Source organism: Neomonachus schauinslandi, chromosome 12 (assembly GCF_002201575.2).
Source record: "Neomonachus schauinslandi chromosome 12, ASM220157v2, whole genome shotgun sequence".
Lineage (NCBI taxonomy): Eukaryota > Metazoa > Chordata > Mammalia > Carnivora > Phocidae > Neomonachus > Neomonachus schauinslandi.
In genome coordinates, this window is record NC_058414.1 from 25451585 (window position 1) to 25470973 (window position 19389).

General features: G+C 35.6%; 1 protein-coding gene across 2 annotated transcripts in view; it reads right to left on the minus strand.

Moving 5' to 3' along the window:
- HGF (hepatocyte growth factor) overlaps window positions 1-19389 on the minus strand; it is a 75074-nt gene that overhangs the window by 44450 nt on the left and 11235 nt on the right. The window contains exons 3-7 of one of the 2 annotated variants that reach the window (XM_021689830.1): window positions 19096-19208; window positions 17488-17602; window positions 12309-12451; window positions 6460-6580; window positions 4963-5081 (exon numbers count right to left, since the gene is read on the minus strand). In XM_021689830.1, coding sequence (XP_021545505.1) covers window positions 4963-5081; window positions 6460-6580; window positions 12309-12451; window positions 17488-17602; window positions 19096-19208 — 611 coding nt within the window. The remainder of the gene's footprint in view (window positions 1-4962; window positions 5082-6459; window positions 6581-12308; window positions 12452-17487; window positions 17603-19095; window positions 19209-19389) is intronic. The other variant, XM_021689831.1, reaches the window with a different exon arrangement.

Genomic DNA, 19389 nt, shown 5'->3' on the forward strand with positions numbered 1-19389 from the left:
GATCGGTTGCCTTCTACATGCTCCTGTTGCCTGAGGAAGAAGCCCAGTAGAGGAGGAAGAACACGGAATAGGAGCCAGAAATAGGATGACAGTCAGGGATGGGGCACAGAATTCTCTCAGGAGAAATGGGAATGCCTGGACCCTGCTCAGAGGGACTTGTACAGCGATGTGATGTTGCAGAACAGTAGGAACCTGGTCTCTCTGGGTGAGGATAATTAACTTCCAGACGATGGGATCTGCCCTTGGGTATCTGCCTTTTCCCTCTGTGCCTCTAGGGAGCCCCCGCACTGATTGACTGAGATAGAAACCCTATTGAATCAGAAAAGGAAAGCTTCTTAATGAAGCATCTGGACTTGAAATTTGCCCCTTCTTCAGATGACCAGCTTACTTCATTCCACATCAGGGGTGGTTCCAGAGCTTAGGTATGCTAAAACCTTATGGCAACTTTAACACATCCAATTCCCTCTTTTCTACCCCTGTGCTTTTGATTCAGTAATTCTTAGAAGAGAACTGGATATATGCACATTATACTGTTCCGGATGCATTCAGGAGGAGGCAACCTGTTCATAAAATTTTGAAACCGCTTTTCAGCTTTCTTGAGGTATAATTGTCAAATAAAATTGTAATACATTTTTAAAAAGGTACATAGCCAGAATCTTTGTGAGTGGTTGCCATCTGGGTAGAAATCACCTTCTGAGAATATGGTGTGGAGGATAACTGAGAAAGCCAGTCCCCGAACACTGCGGCCCACATTCACTTTCAGAGATGTGCTCACTGAATGTAGGATTAAAAGGTTGGAAGCAAAGTGACAGGAACAAATCTGTGGTTCATTCAGCTATTTAATAAATACAAGGAACAGAGCACAGTATTCAAAACCTTGGCTCTGAAAGGTGTGAATATGCCCATGTCAAGGCAGTGTCAGCTTTTATTTTACTAGTTAGAGCCAACGATCTGAAATTTCAATTTTATCGTAAGCCTTGGAGTGTTTTGTTCACTTCTATATCCCCAGAATCTAGAAAAGTGTTTCAGGTATAAGAACTAGACAGTAAATATGTATTGAATAAATCCTATGGAAAGGGGACTGCCAATCTGTTTTGTGTTTTCTGTATGCCCCCTGGAATTGGTGCTCTGCAAAGGTTTTGGCTGTCACTATTTACTTAGGATTTTGCATGAGCTTCAGAAAAGACTGAACTTAGATGTGCTCTGAGCACAGACATCAAGCACCTACACCTCGACACAAGAAGAACTAAACTTTCTTACCTTTCTCCTCAAAGTTACATCGCTCTCAAATATGCATCATCTATCCAATAACTTAAAAAATATTTAAGACTTTCCTCTTTCCCTATCTCATTTCCCGCTACATCCAATTTGTCATTATATATTGGACACCCAACCTCTTCAATATTGTTCACATCCTTCCTCGCCTTGTTATTCTCCCTGCTTGCTGCATTAATTCACGTGACTGAATTAATGCAGCCTGTTCAAATTAGCTCTTCTCAGACCCACCTGCCTCCTTTCTCAGCCCTCTCCACGCCAATTACTGGGAATGTACAGTAATTCTTCTGGTTCAGTGGTCGTCAGCTGGTGGTGGTGTTTTTGGTTTTGCTTTTATTTTTTGTTCCTGTTACTAAAAGAATTTTGAGAAAGTATTTATGTCCTCTCACATGTGTTTAAGTTGACATCTACATTCTTTCTGGCAGGTTTAAATAGCTGCAAAAGATGTGATTTCTAGCATATGTTAACTACTGACATCTTGAAACCAAAATTTTTATATCACACTTTTGAATGGATGAATGGACTCTAAATACTGGAGTGATTTGACACCTACCTGTTCCTGGATAATTGTACATTATCAAGCTCTTTTTCTCCTTGAATCATTTTTTTCCCATTCCACTTTACCTATGGAATGTCATTTGAATTTAATATATTTTATGTTGGAGAGACTTTTATTCTTCACCCCATCATACTTTTCTGAAAGATTTTTATATTTCAAAATTATTTAAATTTCTTGTGACCACAGAATTCTAAGAGATAAATAGACATATACACCACACACACACATATACACACACATGCACATATATGTATATATTCTGGATAGAGTTATGTAACTATTAATAGTACATAAGTGATAAGCAGCATGAATATATAGTATTTTCAAATGTCTCTTGGTTTAGTGTCGCCAAAGTTTTTATACCCCAGGACAGTTCACCACATTAAAATTCAGGAAGCCTGGGCAGTTTGCCTTTGTTCAGTGAAGTAGGAAAGGGAAATTGTGAATGGGAAGAAAGGATTTTGACCTTGACTAACTCCTTAGGAACACATTCACTTCAAGCAGAAGATTTGGGGCAAGAATTCATATGGAAGTAAAGGAGCTAGAATTTGAACCTCTAAGCTGTCCACGCCCACACACCCCAGTAGAGTCTTTGTGTTCCCGTGGGCTTCATGGATACCAATTTCGAGACTTCTGTACTATGTTGTACAGCAAAAGTGAAGACATTTTGCAGGTGTAAGTAAAGTCCCTAATAAGTTGACTTTAAGTTAATTAAAGGGAATTTACCATGGGTGGTCCTGACCTAATCAGGTGAGCTCTTTAAAAGAAGATGTAGAAGTCAGAAGCTCAAACTACCAGAAAGCTATGCTGTTGGCCTTGAAGAAGTAAACTTCCCTATTGAGAGAGTCATGTAGTAGGAAGTATCAGGCAGTCTTTAGGAGCTGAGGACCTCAGCACTGCAGCCGCAAGAAACTGAATTCTGCCAACAACCAGTGAACTTGGAATGGGATACCGAGTCTTAAATGATACACTAGGTCTGGCAGGCACCTGGGTCATGGCCTTGTGAGGTCCTAAGCAGAGAAGCCGCCTGAGTCGTCCTTCTTACCCACAGAAATTATGACATAATAGGTATTGTTTTAAGCCACTAAGTTTTTGGTAATTCGTTATACAGCAATAGAAAACTGTTACACAGTTAAAACCATCACCAAATGTCTTGGTGCTGCATCATAGGCGGTACTGTAAATGTAAGCCAAAATATTTGGAAGCATATTCATAAAACATAATTTCATATGCCTTCCAGAATTGCAGAATGTCAACTTCAGTTCATTTGAATAAAAATGTAGTCTCCATATATGATTTTACAAACTAAAAGCTTTCCTGTAATGAAATATTTCTAAAATATTCCCAGTGCTTAAAAGATTATTTTGTTCTTAACTATATAGGTTTGGCTTACAAATTCTACCACCCTGTTCTTAGAATTAACATCCTATAAACATCATCCTCTGTTTAACAAAGCCATCTGAATCACTGCATGTTAGTTGCATAATTAGCCAACTCTTCTTTGGACAGAAAATAAAAAGAAATCTATCTTGTAGTGAGGAAGTATCATATTTATTTTATTTCTTTTCTCTCACAACGTCTTTTAAAATAACCAAACAGTGATTGGTAAATGAATACGAGGGAAACAGTGAATGTGCAGATGAGTATGCATGTGAACGTGTGTGTGTGTGTGTGTGTGTGTTTATACGGATCTTATTCCAGAGACAATTTATAAGAGTACCTAAAACACACACACATACACACACACACAGGATGGAAGGGAAAAATGTTGGTTTATAGTACCTAAGTAGTCTCAAAGGATGGAAAGCTTAACAAGATTTTAAAAGTCAGTGAATGGAACTAACCCAATCTATACAGAGAAACACTGTCACAAGAGTCATCTTTTATTTTAAGGGACCAAACAGATGATTCAATTTCCTTGGAACATTGTGTTCACATCAAGAACCTACCAGATTCTGCAGTTATTTCACATGTGCCAGACACATCCTCTTTCTATGGGCTTTATTTGAGTTGTCCAAAACATTTCCTTTTATTAGCAGGTCTAAGTGGAGAGAGATTTACCTTGGCAGTATCACGGTGTGGATAATATTGAATTAAGTTTGTTCAAAGGAATATCTCCATCAGGCTGTGCTAGGAAAATATGCAAATACCTATCCCTATCCTCAGAACTGTCCACTTATCATTTAGGCTGCTGGTACCTGATCTTATGTAGATTATTTGTCCCTCTATATATGCATATCTTTATATTATCAAGCCAATTTATAATTACAATTTATAATCCCTTACTAAATTCATGTGAGTCTACTGGTCTTAAAACATTTTAGGATCCAGCTGAAAAAATAAGACCTGTACTCACAGAAATAGAAGCATGGCCAAATCTAATTATCCAGTATTATTTCAAAGAGTAAAAATGTGTAAGTTAACCATGGAGGAGAGGACCAAGTATACAGATATAAAGAGCTACCACAAAGCAAGGGAGGAAAGAAGCTTTTATCAGAAATGCAGGAGTGTTGAGTAAAGGCCAGTACATAGAAAACAACCATAACGCAGCTAAAAGACGGGTTGGTACGGAACACAGGCTGTGGACAAGGCAGCCAGAGAGGTGGGGATCAGCCACTAGAGATTAAGGATGTCTGTGAGATACTTCCAGTGGACTTACTAGTCTTCATTGCAACTCTGTCATTCATTAAAAGAGGTTCACCAGTAGCTTGACAGCTTGTGTTATGTCTGGGGAGGAACGGTATGGAAAGGATACCAGATTGGAAGGTAAAATCTAAGGTGCTAGCTTTTATGGCCTTAATGACATTAGGATACTGCACATAATCCCTGATCCTTTTCTCCCTCAGTGGATTTTGTTTTTTAAATAACATGAGAATGTTTAGGCCTTTGCCGTAAGTGTAAATGTTTTGTGTATTTGTGTTCACTTGCATATGTATCTCTTTCAAAACAATGACCCTCTGAAAATTCCAAAGATTTGGGTAGAATTATATAACACATTCTTAAAATATTAAAACCTACACACATTAAGGCATCAAGTAAAATAGCTGTTAACCTGTCTCACTAATAATCGCCTGCTTAGATCCAGTCTGTGAGAGGAAAAGGAAGCAATAAATTTGACCTTAACTTACCACACATTTTAATTGCACAGTACTCCCAGGGGGTGTCAGGGTCAAGAGTATAGCACCATGGCCTGGGCTTGCCATCAGGATTGCGGCAATAATTATCATCAAAGCCCTTGTCGGGATATCTGCAAACCACACGAAGAAAAGTGTCATGTAAATCTGCCTGGAAACACCACCCACTCCTCAGCTCACAAAATAACGTTTGACCTAGCTTGGCTACTACTAGATGGGGGAAGAAGAGGTTTTCTGTTGCGCCTTACAAGAACTAATTATCAACTATTGCATCTGTTAGCTTACATATCTAGTAAGTACAGAATACATCCCCTTTGCTAATAAGTTAGGTCCATTTGGTACCTGTCCCCCAGTTGAGGTCCCAAACTGAGTCCTCTTCTCACAAAGCCCAATTAAGGACAGATTACATAAACATGACCTCAGGTAGAATGCTCATTAAGAAGAGGGGTCCTTTTCTGGGGGCAGGCTTAAAGTTCAAACTGAAAGTTAGGTTTCAATAGTTCTGTTACTAATGATAGCTCAATTTTGAAAATAGAGCCCTTCTAGGTCATGCCCTCTCCTCCACCATGGCAAGAGAGAAACTCCATCACACCACTTTCTCTATACCCGCCTCCCTTTAAATTAACAGGGTCCTGAATTGGTGACTTGATTTTAATTGCTACCATATTCCTTCTGCACTCACTTAAAAGACAAGAGATATACTTTTAAAAAAACCCCAAAACACACAGTTTTAATTTAATTTAAGATAATAACAAACCAAAAAAAAGATAAAGAAAGAAAAGCACCTTTCGGAAAGGTGGGGATAGAGCTTCTGCTGTAATTGTTTATATTTTTATTCTTTATAATAAAAATAAGGGAATTTTTTTCAACTCAAATGTTTCATATGAAATGAATGAACCAAAGTAGACATATTTTTTTTAAACCATTTAAGCTCAAAACCTATTCCTGAGGAGAAAAGTAGACTTGGTTGCATGACTTCTCCAGATTGGCAATTCCAAAACACGCTAGGATAAAGCAGCCAAAGAACTGTTTGCTCCACCTTTCATTCCCTTTCTATGGGCATGACCTATGTCATGGTGTCACACGTGTGACCCCACTTTACCTAAGTCACTGAAGATGTGCCTTTAGAAGGACATTGGCTTGTATTTAGCAATAATGCCTCCTCCCATAGCTTGGACTGTGGTCATTACTTAATGAGCCTCTGTCTTTGTCCTGCCATGGAAGAGAAAGAGGAAGCTTCTGTTAGTGCTCCCCTTCTGCACCCCACTGATGCTCCTGTGTTCAGGACCATTATGATTTCAGGGACTCCGTCTACTCAGCAGAGACCACTCAAAGGTGTAGCCAGCATTCTCATATACTTCATCATCAGTCCCTTTGCCCCAAGACTATCCAGAAAACATGATATAAAGAGAATTTCTAAGGCAGTTTGTCATGGAGCAAATACCAGTTTGTAAAAAGAATCATTGGAAGCATGATTTGGTAGTATTTTACCTTTCTGGCAAGAATTTGTGCCGGTGTGGTGTCTGATGATCCCAGCGCTGACAAATCTTGCCTGATTCTGTATGATCCATGGGACCTCGATAACTTTCCCCATTGCAGGTCATGCATTCAACTAATAAAATTAAAGTATGGCATGTTAATTGCTTCTGACAGCAAAATCAAACACCACTGTCCAATTGAAAGAATAGTAAATCATCTGTTTAGCAAAAAGATTTTTAGAACAATTTATGTACCATTTTAATGTTGAACTGGGGTCTAAGGTCCATAAAGAGTGACATAAAATATTCCCTACAGTGCTCTTCATATAGTTTACATGGGATTTGTGTAGTTATTCGTACATATTTACCATAGGGCCAGGTTGCTACCTTTCTAATTTTTCAATAGCCATCCAAAAGGCACCCAGAAACTGGAAATACAGGATTTCAGTGTCTATACCGACTGCAGAATAATTCTCTTCTCTCAACTTAAGCTCCAAACACAAAAACAGGAAATACACAACTTAAAATGAGTATACATGATACCCCTAGGGTTAATGCCAAAATCAGGACCAGGTAAACTTGAGAGATCAACTTCAAACATAAGTGTGGTACTATTCAAAGAACAGGGATATTTTAAAAGAAATCATGGCTCCTTTCTGTTCCTGAGTATCAATGTCGAATGACTGGGCAGACTTACATTCTTATCTAGACTAGGATAGAAGATGACCTGCTATTGAACTCCTTGTACTCAGTGTCTTTAAAATGTATACGCTCATGTAATTATGCAGGATCCTACTGATGATTCTGTGAGGTTAATTAATAGTTCTCCTCTGGCTGGCCTCTTATGTCACACTGAAAACTCTGAATCACATCAGCTAGCTGAAAATGAGACTTCTCAAATGGACAGGTTGATTTGTAGCACAGCAGGAATCCTATGGAATAAATCATTGCTTGGCTTTCTTACGAATCCGGCAAACTTCCCCAAACACATCATTTGTATCTTGTGACTACTGATCATCTAACTTTAGCCAAAGCAGAGTAAAGATATCAATGTTTAGCTTTATCCACTGGTATCTAGCCTAATAGGTATTTGTAATAATTTGGGATATAATATTAGAATAATCACTTCTGGACCTTTGATTTTTATAATCTAATAGGACAGTAACTATTAACTTTCTGAAATATAAGATGATTTGGCTTGATCCATCTACTTCTTTTTATGTTGCTTAATCTATGAACAAGACAAGGGACAATTCAGCTTCCTCTCATTAGATTCTGAGTTTCCCCAGACTACAGTCAGTAAGCACCTGAACTATAAATGAGAGGTGCTCTGTTTGGCCAAGGTCATTTCCACATTAAAATGCTCATGCTCAACCCTGGATTGTGGGCACATCTCAGCTTTCCAGTTCAATGGGGTACAGATTTATTTAGTTCCCTTTTTCAAAAGAATTCAAGGTTTGATATCTTCACAGAAAATGATGAGGCATTTATTATTCTTTGTTCCTTTGTACTGAGTGAAAAAGTAGAATTGAATACTATGATCACACGTAAGAAATAAGTATCCACATGTACAATCTCTAACCTTATATGGTACACAGGAACATATCTATGTCTCCTTTAGCAGATGCAAGTTGATAAGAGTATATCCCTTTCAAATGAGAGTGAATATAATGATTTTCTGCAAATCAGTATTGTGGGGATTATTATAAAACATTTTTCCTAAGGTTCAGGATTTTTAATCTTCTTAAGGTAAAATAGCTACACAAAGTAAACAGATGATTCTATAAGACAGCTGCTTTACAGAATGAGTGTGGTAGATCACTGCTTCTCCAAACCTTAATGTGCATAAAAGTCACTTTGCAATCTTGTTAAAGAGCAAGTTCTGATTCAGAGGATCAGGACGGGGGCATCAATCGTTAGTTCCCAGGGGATACTGATGCTTCTGGTACTTGAAATTCACACTGAGTAGCAAGTGTGTGGATAATTCATTCTATTCTAGAAGTTCTAAGTGTCTGGTGGTAATGGCTTTGTAGGAGAGAAATGATTTTACTTGGGTATTGAAGGATGGATGGATTTGGATAAGCTATTACAGAGCAAAATAACATAAAATGGTACAGAAACATAAATTAGTGTGTTATGTTTATAGCAAAGTGAAGAGAGAGTTATGGATGCAGTTGCAGACCTAAGGAGATTTTTAAAAATAATAAAAGTCAGCAAGAATAACGTAAGATTTTGGTAGGCAATGAAAGTTGTTGTTGGGGTGGGAATAAAATGTATCCTGTGATAGAACTGAGATGATAAGTATATTATAGTTATAAATTCTTTGATTACTCAGTACTTTTAACATACAAGAAATCATTTGACCCTTGCAATGAGGAAAACAAGGCTCACACAAGTTTTAAGGGACTTACCTAAAACAGAAAATGTCAGACCTTTGCCTGGAACACACACCTTCTGACCCACAGTCCAGGGTTCATTCCATTCTTCCTAATTATCTTTTTGTCTCATGTGTTTTAATTTGTTTCCTATGCATTCTGATTGGTCATACTTTTACAATAGACTCATAGCAATAATTTTAGAAAGTCAATCTCCCTGCCTTTTCAACATTGTCTTCATTACCCCCTCTGCCTTCTTGTTTATAACAGTAAGTTGCCCTGTTGTATTCTCACCTATTGGAGGATGGGGAGAAGGGGAGCAAGTAGATTGGCCACCTTACGTGGGCTGGAAAATTTGTTGTTTTACTATTGCATCAAGCCATCAGGTTACTAGTAAAAATTACCTCAAGAAAGCCAAATTTTAAACTCACAGTCACTTTTCAAACTTCCAGAATTCTAAGAAACTCTAAGTTTTCCAAGCTCAGTCAGGCAGTAGGGATGGAAATCAAGTCCATCTACTCATGGAAGTAGGTGAAAATATGATCTATATAACACTGCATAGGGTGAGGATCGCCCCTCTTGCTCTATGTCCTTTTGGCTCTTTATTTGCCAGTGTATTATCCAACAGCTCTAGCAAGTTCATCCTTTTAAAAACAAAACAAAACAAAAAACAAAAGCAAAATGCTGTCCCAAATCACATAAACTCAAACTAAGTAAGTGTTTCTATTCGTAACTAGAGTAGTTTTCCTAAATATACCTCTGGCCTAAAGGAAAGTAGAAAAATATATTAACTACACATGAATAGTAATATAAATAGGATTCATTTAGCATCTTTCTCATCATACTAACCAACTAACTCAAAAATTATTGTGTTCTGTTTTTCTCAATTATAAAATTACAAGTGATCCGAGTTTACAGACTAAAGTAACTATTTTGAAAATATCTCTCAGAAAAATCCATGCTGGTGATTACTTCAGCAAAACTGTATGTTTGAAATATGGATATTTTCACAAACCCACATTTATAAATAATCATTTTATTTAAATCTTTGTTTTTAAAAGTCCTTCTCCACGGAATATGAAGTTATACACATAAAGTTATAGCAGTATTATTTGGGATTTTAAATGTAAGTTATAAAAAATAATGATTATGGCTTAATAAAATGTATTCACTTGAATATTTGACACTCATTAAAAAAGACATCTGTTCCAATAACTGGTGATTGCTATGTTCTAAATCCCAAGCAAATGTTAAAGCAAGAAATTGGACTTTAGACAACTCAGTTTTTTATAGTATTTGAATTAAACATCAATGCTACTATTTTCTTTACATATTGTGTAAGTTTCTAAATATGATAAAAGTATTCATTTTCTTTTGGAATGCTTAATATATTTCAAAGATTAAATTATAAGAAAATAATATTAATCACTGGACCTCAGATATACTTCTTTTATGAACCAAACTTTCAGATAAATTTCAGATGATTATTCAGCCAAGAGTTTAATAAGGTTATAAAAATTTCAAGAAATACATCTACATTATTTTGTATATTTTGTATTATCCATTTTATAAATAGCTCTGTTTTTCTCTATTAATGTATTGACAGTGCTTCTTATTTTAGATCCTCTTCAGTAAAATCCTGCTAACGCATTATTCAGTATAGTGTGAATTTAAGTATCACAGCTCAATTCACACTCCCCGAAATATGTTTAGCCTATAGGACAGGTGTTGGTTCACGTCTCTCACAGGATTGTTATTCAACTACCATCAGACTTCTAATTACTTCCAGAAAAAGCCTATCGCAACCTTCAGTGCCACAGTGACCAATAGCATCATCTGCCATTAATAGTAATGAGCAATGCCCTTTATAAGGAAGTGTAATGACCTCAAATTAATAAAGGATAATAGAGATGTACATTCTAATGAGATGAGGATAACTGGAAATAGGATTTTTCCAATTACTTCTTTTCTAGCACATTTATTCTACGTTGTCTATCAGTCCAGATCTATGCCAGTGTATTTTGATGAAGGTTCTTATAAACCAGGGTTGAGAAATCACATTCCCACATGAACTAGGCAGGTAACATAAATGCTAAGCTATTTAAAGTTTGACCAAGTTACCTTCCCTTGAAAACACTTTCCCAGATCAAAAAACATCACTAAACAAAACTCCTTGCAATGACTTTCAACCTCAGAAAACTGTGATAGTGGAGAGTTCCCCCAAAAAAGTAGGGTTTTTTTCTTCCATGTGTAAATTTAAAACAAATATTAATTACAGATTTATTCATACAAAACAGACTTGTTCATAACGTTATCACAGATAAGTTTATTATTTTTAAAAGAGAAGAAAACAACGAAGAAGTTATAGTGAACAGAATATGATATGGAATGGAAAGTAAGAATTTACAAACAGAGATGGAACTGGCTCTAGCACATGAAGTCAAGAATTTTAAATTAACTACAACAGAAAACAAATTCACCTTCTCCATGACAATTCGCTAACAATGGCCTTTTTATGTGATCAATATCAACCTAATATTAAATGGGTATTTATGGAAAAATAGTTCAAAAAATTTGGTTAATAACAAACAGGTACGATATCTTACTATAAAAATTGGACAGCATCCCAGCAGCCCCCTACCCCCAAGTACTTCAAAATCCGACTAAATTTCTATCAGAACTTAATGCATGTTTCATTTGGATTTTTAGAATTTTAGTTTCTGACAGAACTGAAAAACCAGCTGTTCAGCAGGCAGGTAACTAAGAAAAGTGAAACCACATACAATGCTGAAGTGGTTACTCTTCCTTCTTGTCAGGCCTTCAGCTTTCCAGTGCAAGAGTGAGGACAGGGCCCCTTTATGCTGTGAGGGGAGGTAAAAACAGACATGGCCTTAGGGTGCCTGCCTTCAAGACAGGGTGGGCTCTATGGCTTTGATCTCTTCAGATACTATTCTCAATGGTGTGTAGTGTCAGTCTATGTATCAAATTTGCTTTCCACCAGAAGGCACACAGGCGGATCGAACTTGCAGCGACCCCTCCCCATATTCTCTTCTGGGCTCATGTACCCTGGCCACACCACTTCAGGGCAGGTTTGACAAAATTTCTGCAGAAGCAGGTGCTGGATGAATAGAATTAGCATTACTCTTAAAGAGCATAGCTTCCTTTGGCTCCTTTCAGGTGACGTGTGGAAAGAGACTGTGAGGTATGTGAACTCAAGACAGTAGATGAGGAAGCCCAAACTTCTACTCTCCCCGGAGGGATGCCTCAGGCTCGGTTGAAATTCAAACTGATAACTCTTTTGTATTAATCTGATGAAAATCAGTTTTTAAAACATCGTGTAAAAATGCTCAGATAATTATATATAGTTGCATTTGAATGAACAACATATTTATTACGCTTTGATTCGTCTCTGTTAACCTTTAACGCGAGTTGCAGTTTTACACAAAGCGGGAGCAGAGCGCCCCACACGGCATTCAGGTTCATTTACCTTCTGAACACTGAGGAATGTCACAGACTTCGTAGCGTACCTCTGGATTGCTTGTGAAACACCAAGGTCCCCCTTCTTCCCCTCGAGGATTTCGACAGTAGTTTTCCTGTAGGTCTTTACCCCGATAGCTCGAAGGCAAAAAGCTAGTTTTAAAATGATAATCATTACAGTATAAGAGCATGCAACTTTATTTGGGGCCTATTAATTTTACTAATTAGTGGGTAAGTTTTTCCTGAAGTACAGAAATCCTTTATTCTATCTCAGACTTCCACATATATTAATTTGAACTCTGTCACTTTCATCCATTCTTAAAATACTTAAATTTTATAAATATTTACCTGAACGAATTCCCACATTCAACGTCATTAACAATGACTCATCTCTGGAGTTGCTAATAGCCAATCATTCTAGAACCTAATTGACATTGTTCGAACCACAATTTCAAAGCTCCCCTCAAAGTCAGCACCTGATTGAGCAAGGCCACTGAGGAGAGAATGGAAGAAACACTGCAGTTGACCTTGAAATCTCACTATTATACTGCTTATCTGAGATAATTACTTGTTTGTTTATTGCTTTTCTCATGAAGAATAGCCCTCTTTTTTTCCGCACAGTTGAGAAACAGGTTGACGAAGTGACACAAACAAAGGGTCTAGAATCAAATTAAACCTGGATTCAAATTTCAGTTCTCTCTTTTACTAACTGGAGACCCCAGCAGGTAATTTAGACTCTCTCAGCCTTTTAGCTTACCTGCACATGGAGTATAACCATAACTTAAAGCATCTTACACTTCATATGGTGTTTTGAGAAGTTCAAAGAGATGACAGAGTAATCGACAGTCAATGCTACTTATTATTAACCTCACTCCACCTAGTAGTCTTTACCCTGTCATAGTAAAAAACATAATTACTTATTCTCTTCAAAAAATTTAGCAATTTTCACTGCAACTGGGGTTTAGTGCTTCCAGACTGAGTTTTTAACAGTTTGCCATTGGGTGCAGAGACTGTAATGCATTACCTTCATTTGAAATTTGTAATGCCCTAGTTATAGTTTTCTGATCACCATAAAGTACTTCAACACAAAATCAGAAAAATCCAAAGCCTTTTTTATTCGTTTGTACTGCTCGTGGCATTGGCCTCACTGATGCTTTCTTCTGCTAGACTGAATGCAAAAAAATCGTGTAAGGAAGAATATATATCTGTGGGTAACACTAAACTTTTTTTTTGAAAATCCAGTTACATTTTCGACACTCAGTTCATTGTTGCTATAAAGCTTTATTTCTACTCTTACTGTTTCTGAGTTCTAACTGGTAGTTCTAGTGAAGTCAAAGGATTTTAGTTTCTGAGTAAAAACCATTCAAATGTGTTTCCAATCGACTGAAACTTATTTAGAAATCATTGCTTTTTTTTGTTATGTTGTGACACAAAATGTATATGGATGTGCATTGGGTACCGAGAAATATTTTGCAATGACATTTTTTTCATTTGGACATGAAATACACCAAAGTTAAGTCCTCAGAAAATATAAATTATTGGTTAAAAAGAGTCTATTTTAAGAGACTTACTACTAACCAAACATTTTCAAGGAAACTGGTATTATAAATATTCTGAAACTCCAAAATGTCTTTAGATAGAATTTATATCCTTACTTGATTAGAATTTTAAATATGGGGAAACAGAAATTAGACATTAGGCCATATGATTGACATAAATTATAATACAATTAAATCTCATCATGATTTCACAGTTCCTAACAGTATTTAATTTTAAAAGAAAAAGAAGGCATCTTTTTTCTTATTTTTGGCCCTTTTATTCCAGAATAGCTTAGGATACCTTTTTTTTGTTCCAAGCTTGAAATTTTCTTTAATTTTGCCAGTTTTCCAACTTTTCATAGTAAACTTCTAATGAAATACTCATTTTTCTGATAGAATCAAAACTTTTACTTCAGATTGTTTTGTGTAAAGTAATACATAAGTGTACCTAAAAAAATGCTCCCATAACTCTATTTTATGAAAATACTTGGTATAGTAGAGTAGAAAGAATGAGTAATTGTTAATCACAAAATCTACATTGTTGCCGCATATATATCACTTGGCTACTTATATGACACTAGTCCTTAGTCCCTACCTAATTTATTTACTCTTTGCTTTTCACTTCTTCACTTATATATGGAGTGAATTTGATTATTGTAAGGTCTTTTTTTGTCATTTTATGTATTAAGTTTACTTAGAATAAGTTAAATAATGGATTTAGTACATGTTAAATACACACATATTAAATATCTATGATTTTAGAGAAGACTTGTCATACACACACACACAAACACACATAGAACACATATACCTTGCCAGTGGATTTGTAAAGCTAAAAAGAAGCTGTGAAGAAGTAGCGAATGAATCAGTCAATGGTTTAGTAATTTAGTTTAGGTACGGAAGAGAGAAAAAGTAGAAATCAGAACTAGATGTGGCAGAAATATGAATAAAATTTTCTCACTGGAGTTAATAAAATGCAACTGAAAAGAAAAGGTGCTGCTTTCCATAATTCTATGTCAATGCACATGAAATTCCTCTTTAGGACATTCATAATGGTCTGGTCGTCTCTTCCCTTCATTCTTTGGTGTGTATGGCTTTTTACCCAAATTAGCTGGTTTTCTTTTGTGTCCTGAGGTATAGCCTGCTTTTTTTAAGCATGCTGTACTTGGCCAAGGGATGAAGCCAGCCCTGCTCTTTTCACTTTTATATGTTCATTCAACAAATGTTGAATTACACACAAGCCCTTTGCCAGTCAAAGCCTGTGTAATAAACTTTTATTCACATATATACTATTTATGGTTCTTTATCATTGTTAGCAAGGCTTTAAGAGAGAGAAGTAAAGAAATATTTAAAACTTAGTTATATCATGTATACTTTGAAATATAAATTAGGTCTTCTGGGCGCTAGTCACCTTTTCTTTTCTTTTAATATAAATTGCATTCATGGGAAACTTGATCTATTCCATCATCTGCTTCGTTAATGAATGCTGGTGGCCAGTGAAGGATATAGATGTAGATATCGAGTCACCTGATTTTCTGGTTAAGCTTCTATACTAATTTCTTCATCTATCATCATCTTCCCATTAAGCCACTTGTAACATATTTCTATTTAGGAGTCAACAATAAATCACTCTTCCAGACAGAGATATATATATTTTTTTCCACTTCCCACAAAGTTAATCTTTAGGTAACACTTAAAAGTGTTAAGCTATCATGCAGATAAACCAATAAGCGGCTCATTGATGAAAATTAAGTGTTACCATTGTTAAACAAACAAACAGACAAAAAAGATTTGATTAATATACAAGATCTTCTCAGCCCTAAACTTCCATATCACAAGGACATGTTTGTTGGTAAAATAGCTGATTGGACTGGGAAGCCAGTTCCAGGGAGATCTATTTCACATGTACTCTTCTCGCACAGAATCACAATCATAGAGAATTGGGGTTGAAATAAGACCTCTACTGGGTCAGTCCAGTGCACTCAACTAGGGTAGGATTGATTTCAAATGTTATTCCTTTGTTCATGAAAAACTTAGATCGATCTATTTAAATAACATGTTTTCCTCATATGGTGTCATAGGAGTGACACCATACAAATCCTTATGAGGGAACAAACCAATTATATTGGGTTTTTTGCTTGGCAATATAATGCTACGTTTCAGAGGTATTTGTGTATTATCATAAGTAACTAATTTGGAAAAAAATTAGTTGTTTTCTGTTATTAAAACCCTGTAAACTGGTCAACTTGGACACTCACTAGCTGGTGTTAATTAGGGCCAGGATCACAGGTTTGATCCCAGTGTGGAGCAACAAACTCTTTTTCTTTACAGGTGGGACAATTAGCTCATGTCTGTTTACAGCAGTGAAATCATCTTGCATAATTATGCCCCTCAAAAATGAATGAAATGAAAAAAAAAGTGAATTCATCAAGGCAAAGTCATCACCCTTATTGCAAAAACAAGCCACAGTATGTGTTTCATGCCCTGTTTTATGTTAAAAACACACGTTATACAGTGACACTGGCTGGGCTCACATTCCGGCCAGAGGACTTACTAGTTGTGCATGACCTTGAAAGGTTCCTAAGGCTTTTGTTCTTCAGTTTCACCATATATAAAACAGAATTAATAAAACTACCCACTATGTGGTTCTTGGGGGGATTAAATGAGATAAATAAGATAGACTCCTCAGCAAGGTACTTGGCTCGTGGTAAACGAAATCTTCCGGTGCATTTACTAACCAAGGAGAACTGTTTTAAACTACCTTAGTTCCTGTCAAAGTTATTTGTGAATTGAGTTCCAGAAAAACTGGGGCTAAATTTAGTTCTCCAGTGAGTATTAGAAATCTGTATTTCTCTTCCAGGATGATTAAAACTCTCAGACTAATGAGCCCATGGATGCTGTGTTTACTCATCTTTAAATAGCATTCATCTGTTATAATGAACACAGTTCTTCTCTGAAGTGTAGACATTTAATTTCCAGGCAATGAGAAGTTTTGTCCAGTCATTAGGCACTGGGTGAAATGGGAAACCTGGTCAGTCTCTGGTGTGACTTATTAGCAGAGCTTCGCAATTTTGGCTGTACTTTGGAATCATTTAGGGAGCTTAAAAAAAAAAAAAAAAACAGTGCCTGGGTTATTCCCCTAAAAGATTCTAATTTAATTGGCCTGTGTTGATGCCTGGGTGGTGAGATTTGTTAAGGGCTCATAGCAGGTGATTTTAATGTGTAGCCAAGGTTGTGTACCACCACAGTTAAAGAACAGTCAGGCCCTGGGACAGGTCAGAATCTGATCCATCATATTTATATCACAGTCAACCTCTCCACTCCAGCTGCAGGGTGCTGTACCTTCTGGAAGGCAAAGAAAGCAGGGGAAAAATCTTTTTTTTTTAATCACATTTTCATTACTTCCTCACCAATACCAAGATGTATAAGCTGACGTTTTTGAGGTAAGATACCATTAGGCCTCATCTTAATGATAAATTTATTCATCTTTGAATCTCAGTCATGAATTCACATAATCCTTGGCTTAATGCCATTCAGAAAAATTGGCTGTTTTTATAGAACTGTAGTATTATTCTGAAGGACTCACATGAGATTGCTAACACACATATAAAAAAGAAAGGCTCTACCCTCCTTTTTTCATGCTTTTCTTACCTGTGTTCATGTGGGATCATGGAATTCCAGGGCTGGCATTTGATGCCACTCTTAGTGATAGATACGGTTCCCTTGTAGCTACCTCCTTTACCAATGATGCAGTTTCTAATGTAGTCTATCAGAAGAAAGCAGAGAAAAATTTTATAACTATGTGTAACATATGTTGCATATATTAAAAAAGAAAAAGAAAATTCTATCCAAATCTTTAGGTAATTAATGTTTATAAGTTCTCTCAAATCATACTGACATTTCTTGCCTACAGTTTCTACTATTTTCAAAACAATACATTTCAGTATAATACAAAACAAAACAAAAAAAGACTACTGAGAAGTTTTAATTTTGTGAGTATATTCCTGAATACAGCAGAGATTAGTCTATGTATACACAACTGGCCAGGCAAATTTAATTTGACAGAATGATTTGCTCAAATATACTAAGCATTTTAAGAAAATGTTAAAAATAAAAAATAAGTAATTTGTAAAATCTATTCAATTCAAAGGGTTACTTTAAGATAATAAAAATAACTAACTTGTCTTTATCTCAATAAAATTGTATAGGTTTTTGTATATGTGTGTGTGTGTGTCTGACAGTTGTATTATGTTGATTATTATTTTCTATATTTTTGCTAACTTTTCAGCTGCGAAACTATAGAGCAATTAAATTTAAACAAGCTATATATTCCTATCAAATAATAGTATATACAGTTGCTAGCAACCTAGAAGATTAAAAGATGGCCTTATACTAGATCATAAATTATGTTTAGGAATTGTAGCTTTATTGGGGTATATAGAGATCATCTTATTTTCTTTCTTTTTAGATCATCTTATTTTCTATCATAAATTAATTTTAAGTGTCTACCTTCTTAACAAGGAAATATCTGTGTATATTATCAAGTACTCATTAATGACACAATACGATTTAAGAAAACACTAAACTTCAGATAAATACTATTATCATAAATATAATCCATAATCATTATTTTGTGTGATAAGAGATTTATTTTGTAAAACTCATATTTATTTAACATTCTCCAATTATTTCCTTGATATAAATCTGCTTTGGAGCAAAGTAAATACATGTGAATATAGTATCAGATAAACAAAATAGACACATTAACAAATAATATGATCTCAATTCTTCTTTAAAGATTTTCAAAGTATATAATTAGGAAAAGACACAACTAATATTTCAAAATCTCCACATTTTATTATCAGCAATCACCACTATGACAGATTAGTTACCCAAAGTTGTTAACATTTAAAATGCAATGTAATAAGCTCAAAATGTACTATAAGGTGTTTTAAACTATTAATTTAAGGTGGCACTTTCTAAAATGAACATGGACAACATCAGTTCTAGGAGATGCTCCTAGAAATAAATAAAGAGGGAGGGAGCAGTCTAATCATGGAAAGTTTGAGAAATGCTCTCTTTAAAATATCATATTGAAAATAGTCAAGACACTAGTATCCTCTGTCTTAAAGGAAGAATTGACTGCATAACAGATATAGCATATAATAGAAAAATTAGTGGGCAAGAGCACTGTGGCAGGAAATTACATATATTTTATGCTTTATTTTGTTATGAAGTATTTAGGGAGAAGCCAGTTACCTTTGTTTTCATAGAGATCAAATTCGTGACCAAACTCTTTTTTCACTCCACTTGTCATGCTATTGAAAGGGAACCAGAGGCATCGTTTCCTTGCTTTATCAAAAACAAAAGCCCTGAAAAAAATATCTAAATGAAAAGAAGGAACACTACTACTTATACAATTTTTAAAGAATGGGCACATGGTTTAACCAAGGAGGGCAATATAAAAAGACACATGGTTATATATGCATAATAAAAACATGAGTGATTTTTGAACCTACCATTTTGATAGCTAAATAAGAAAGAACAAAATTA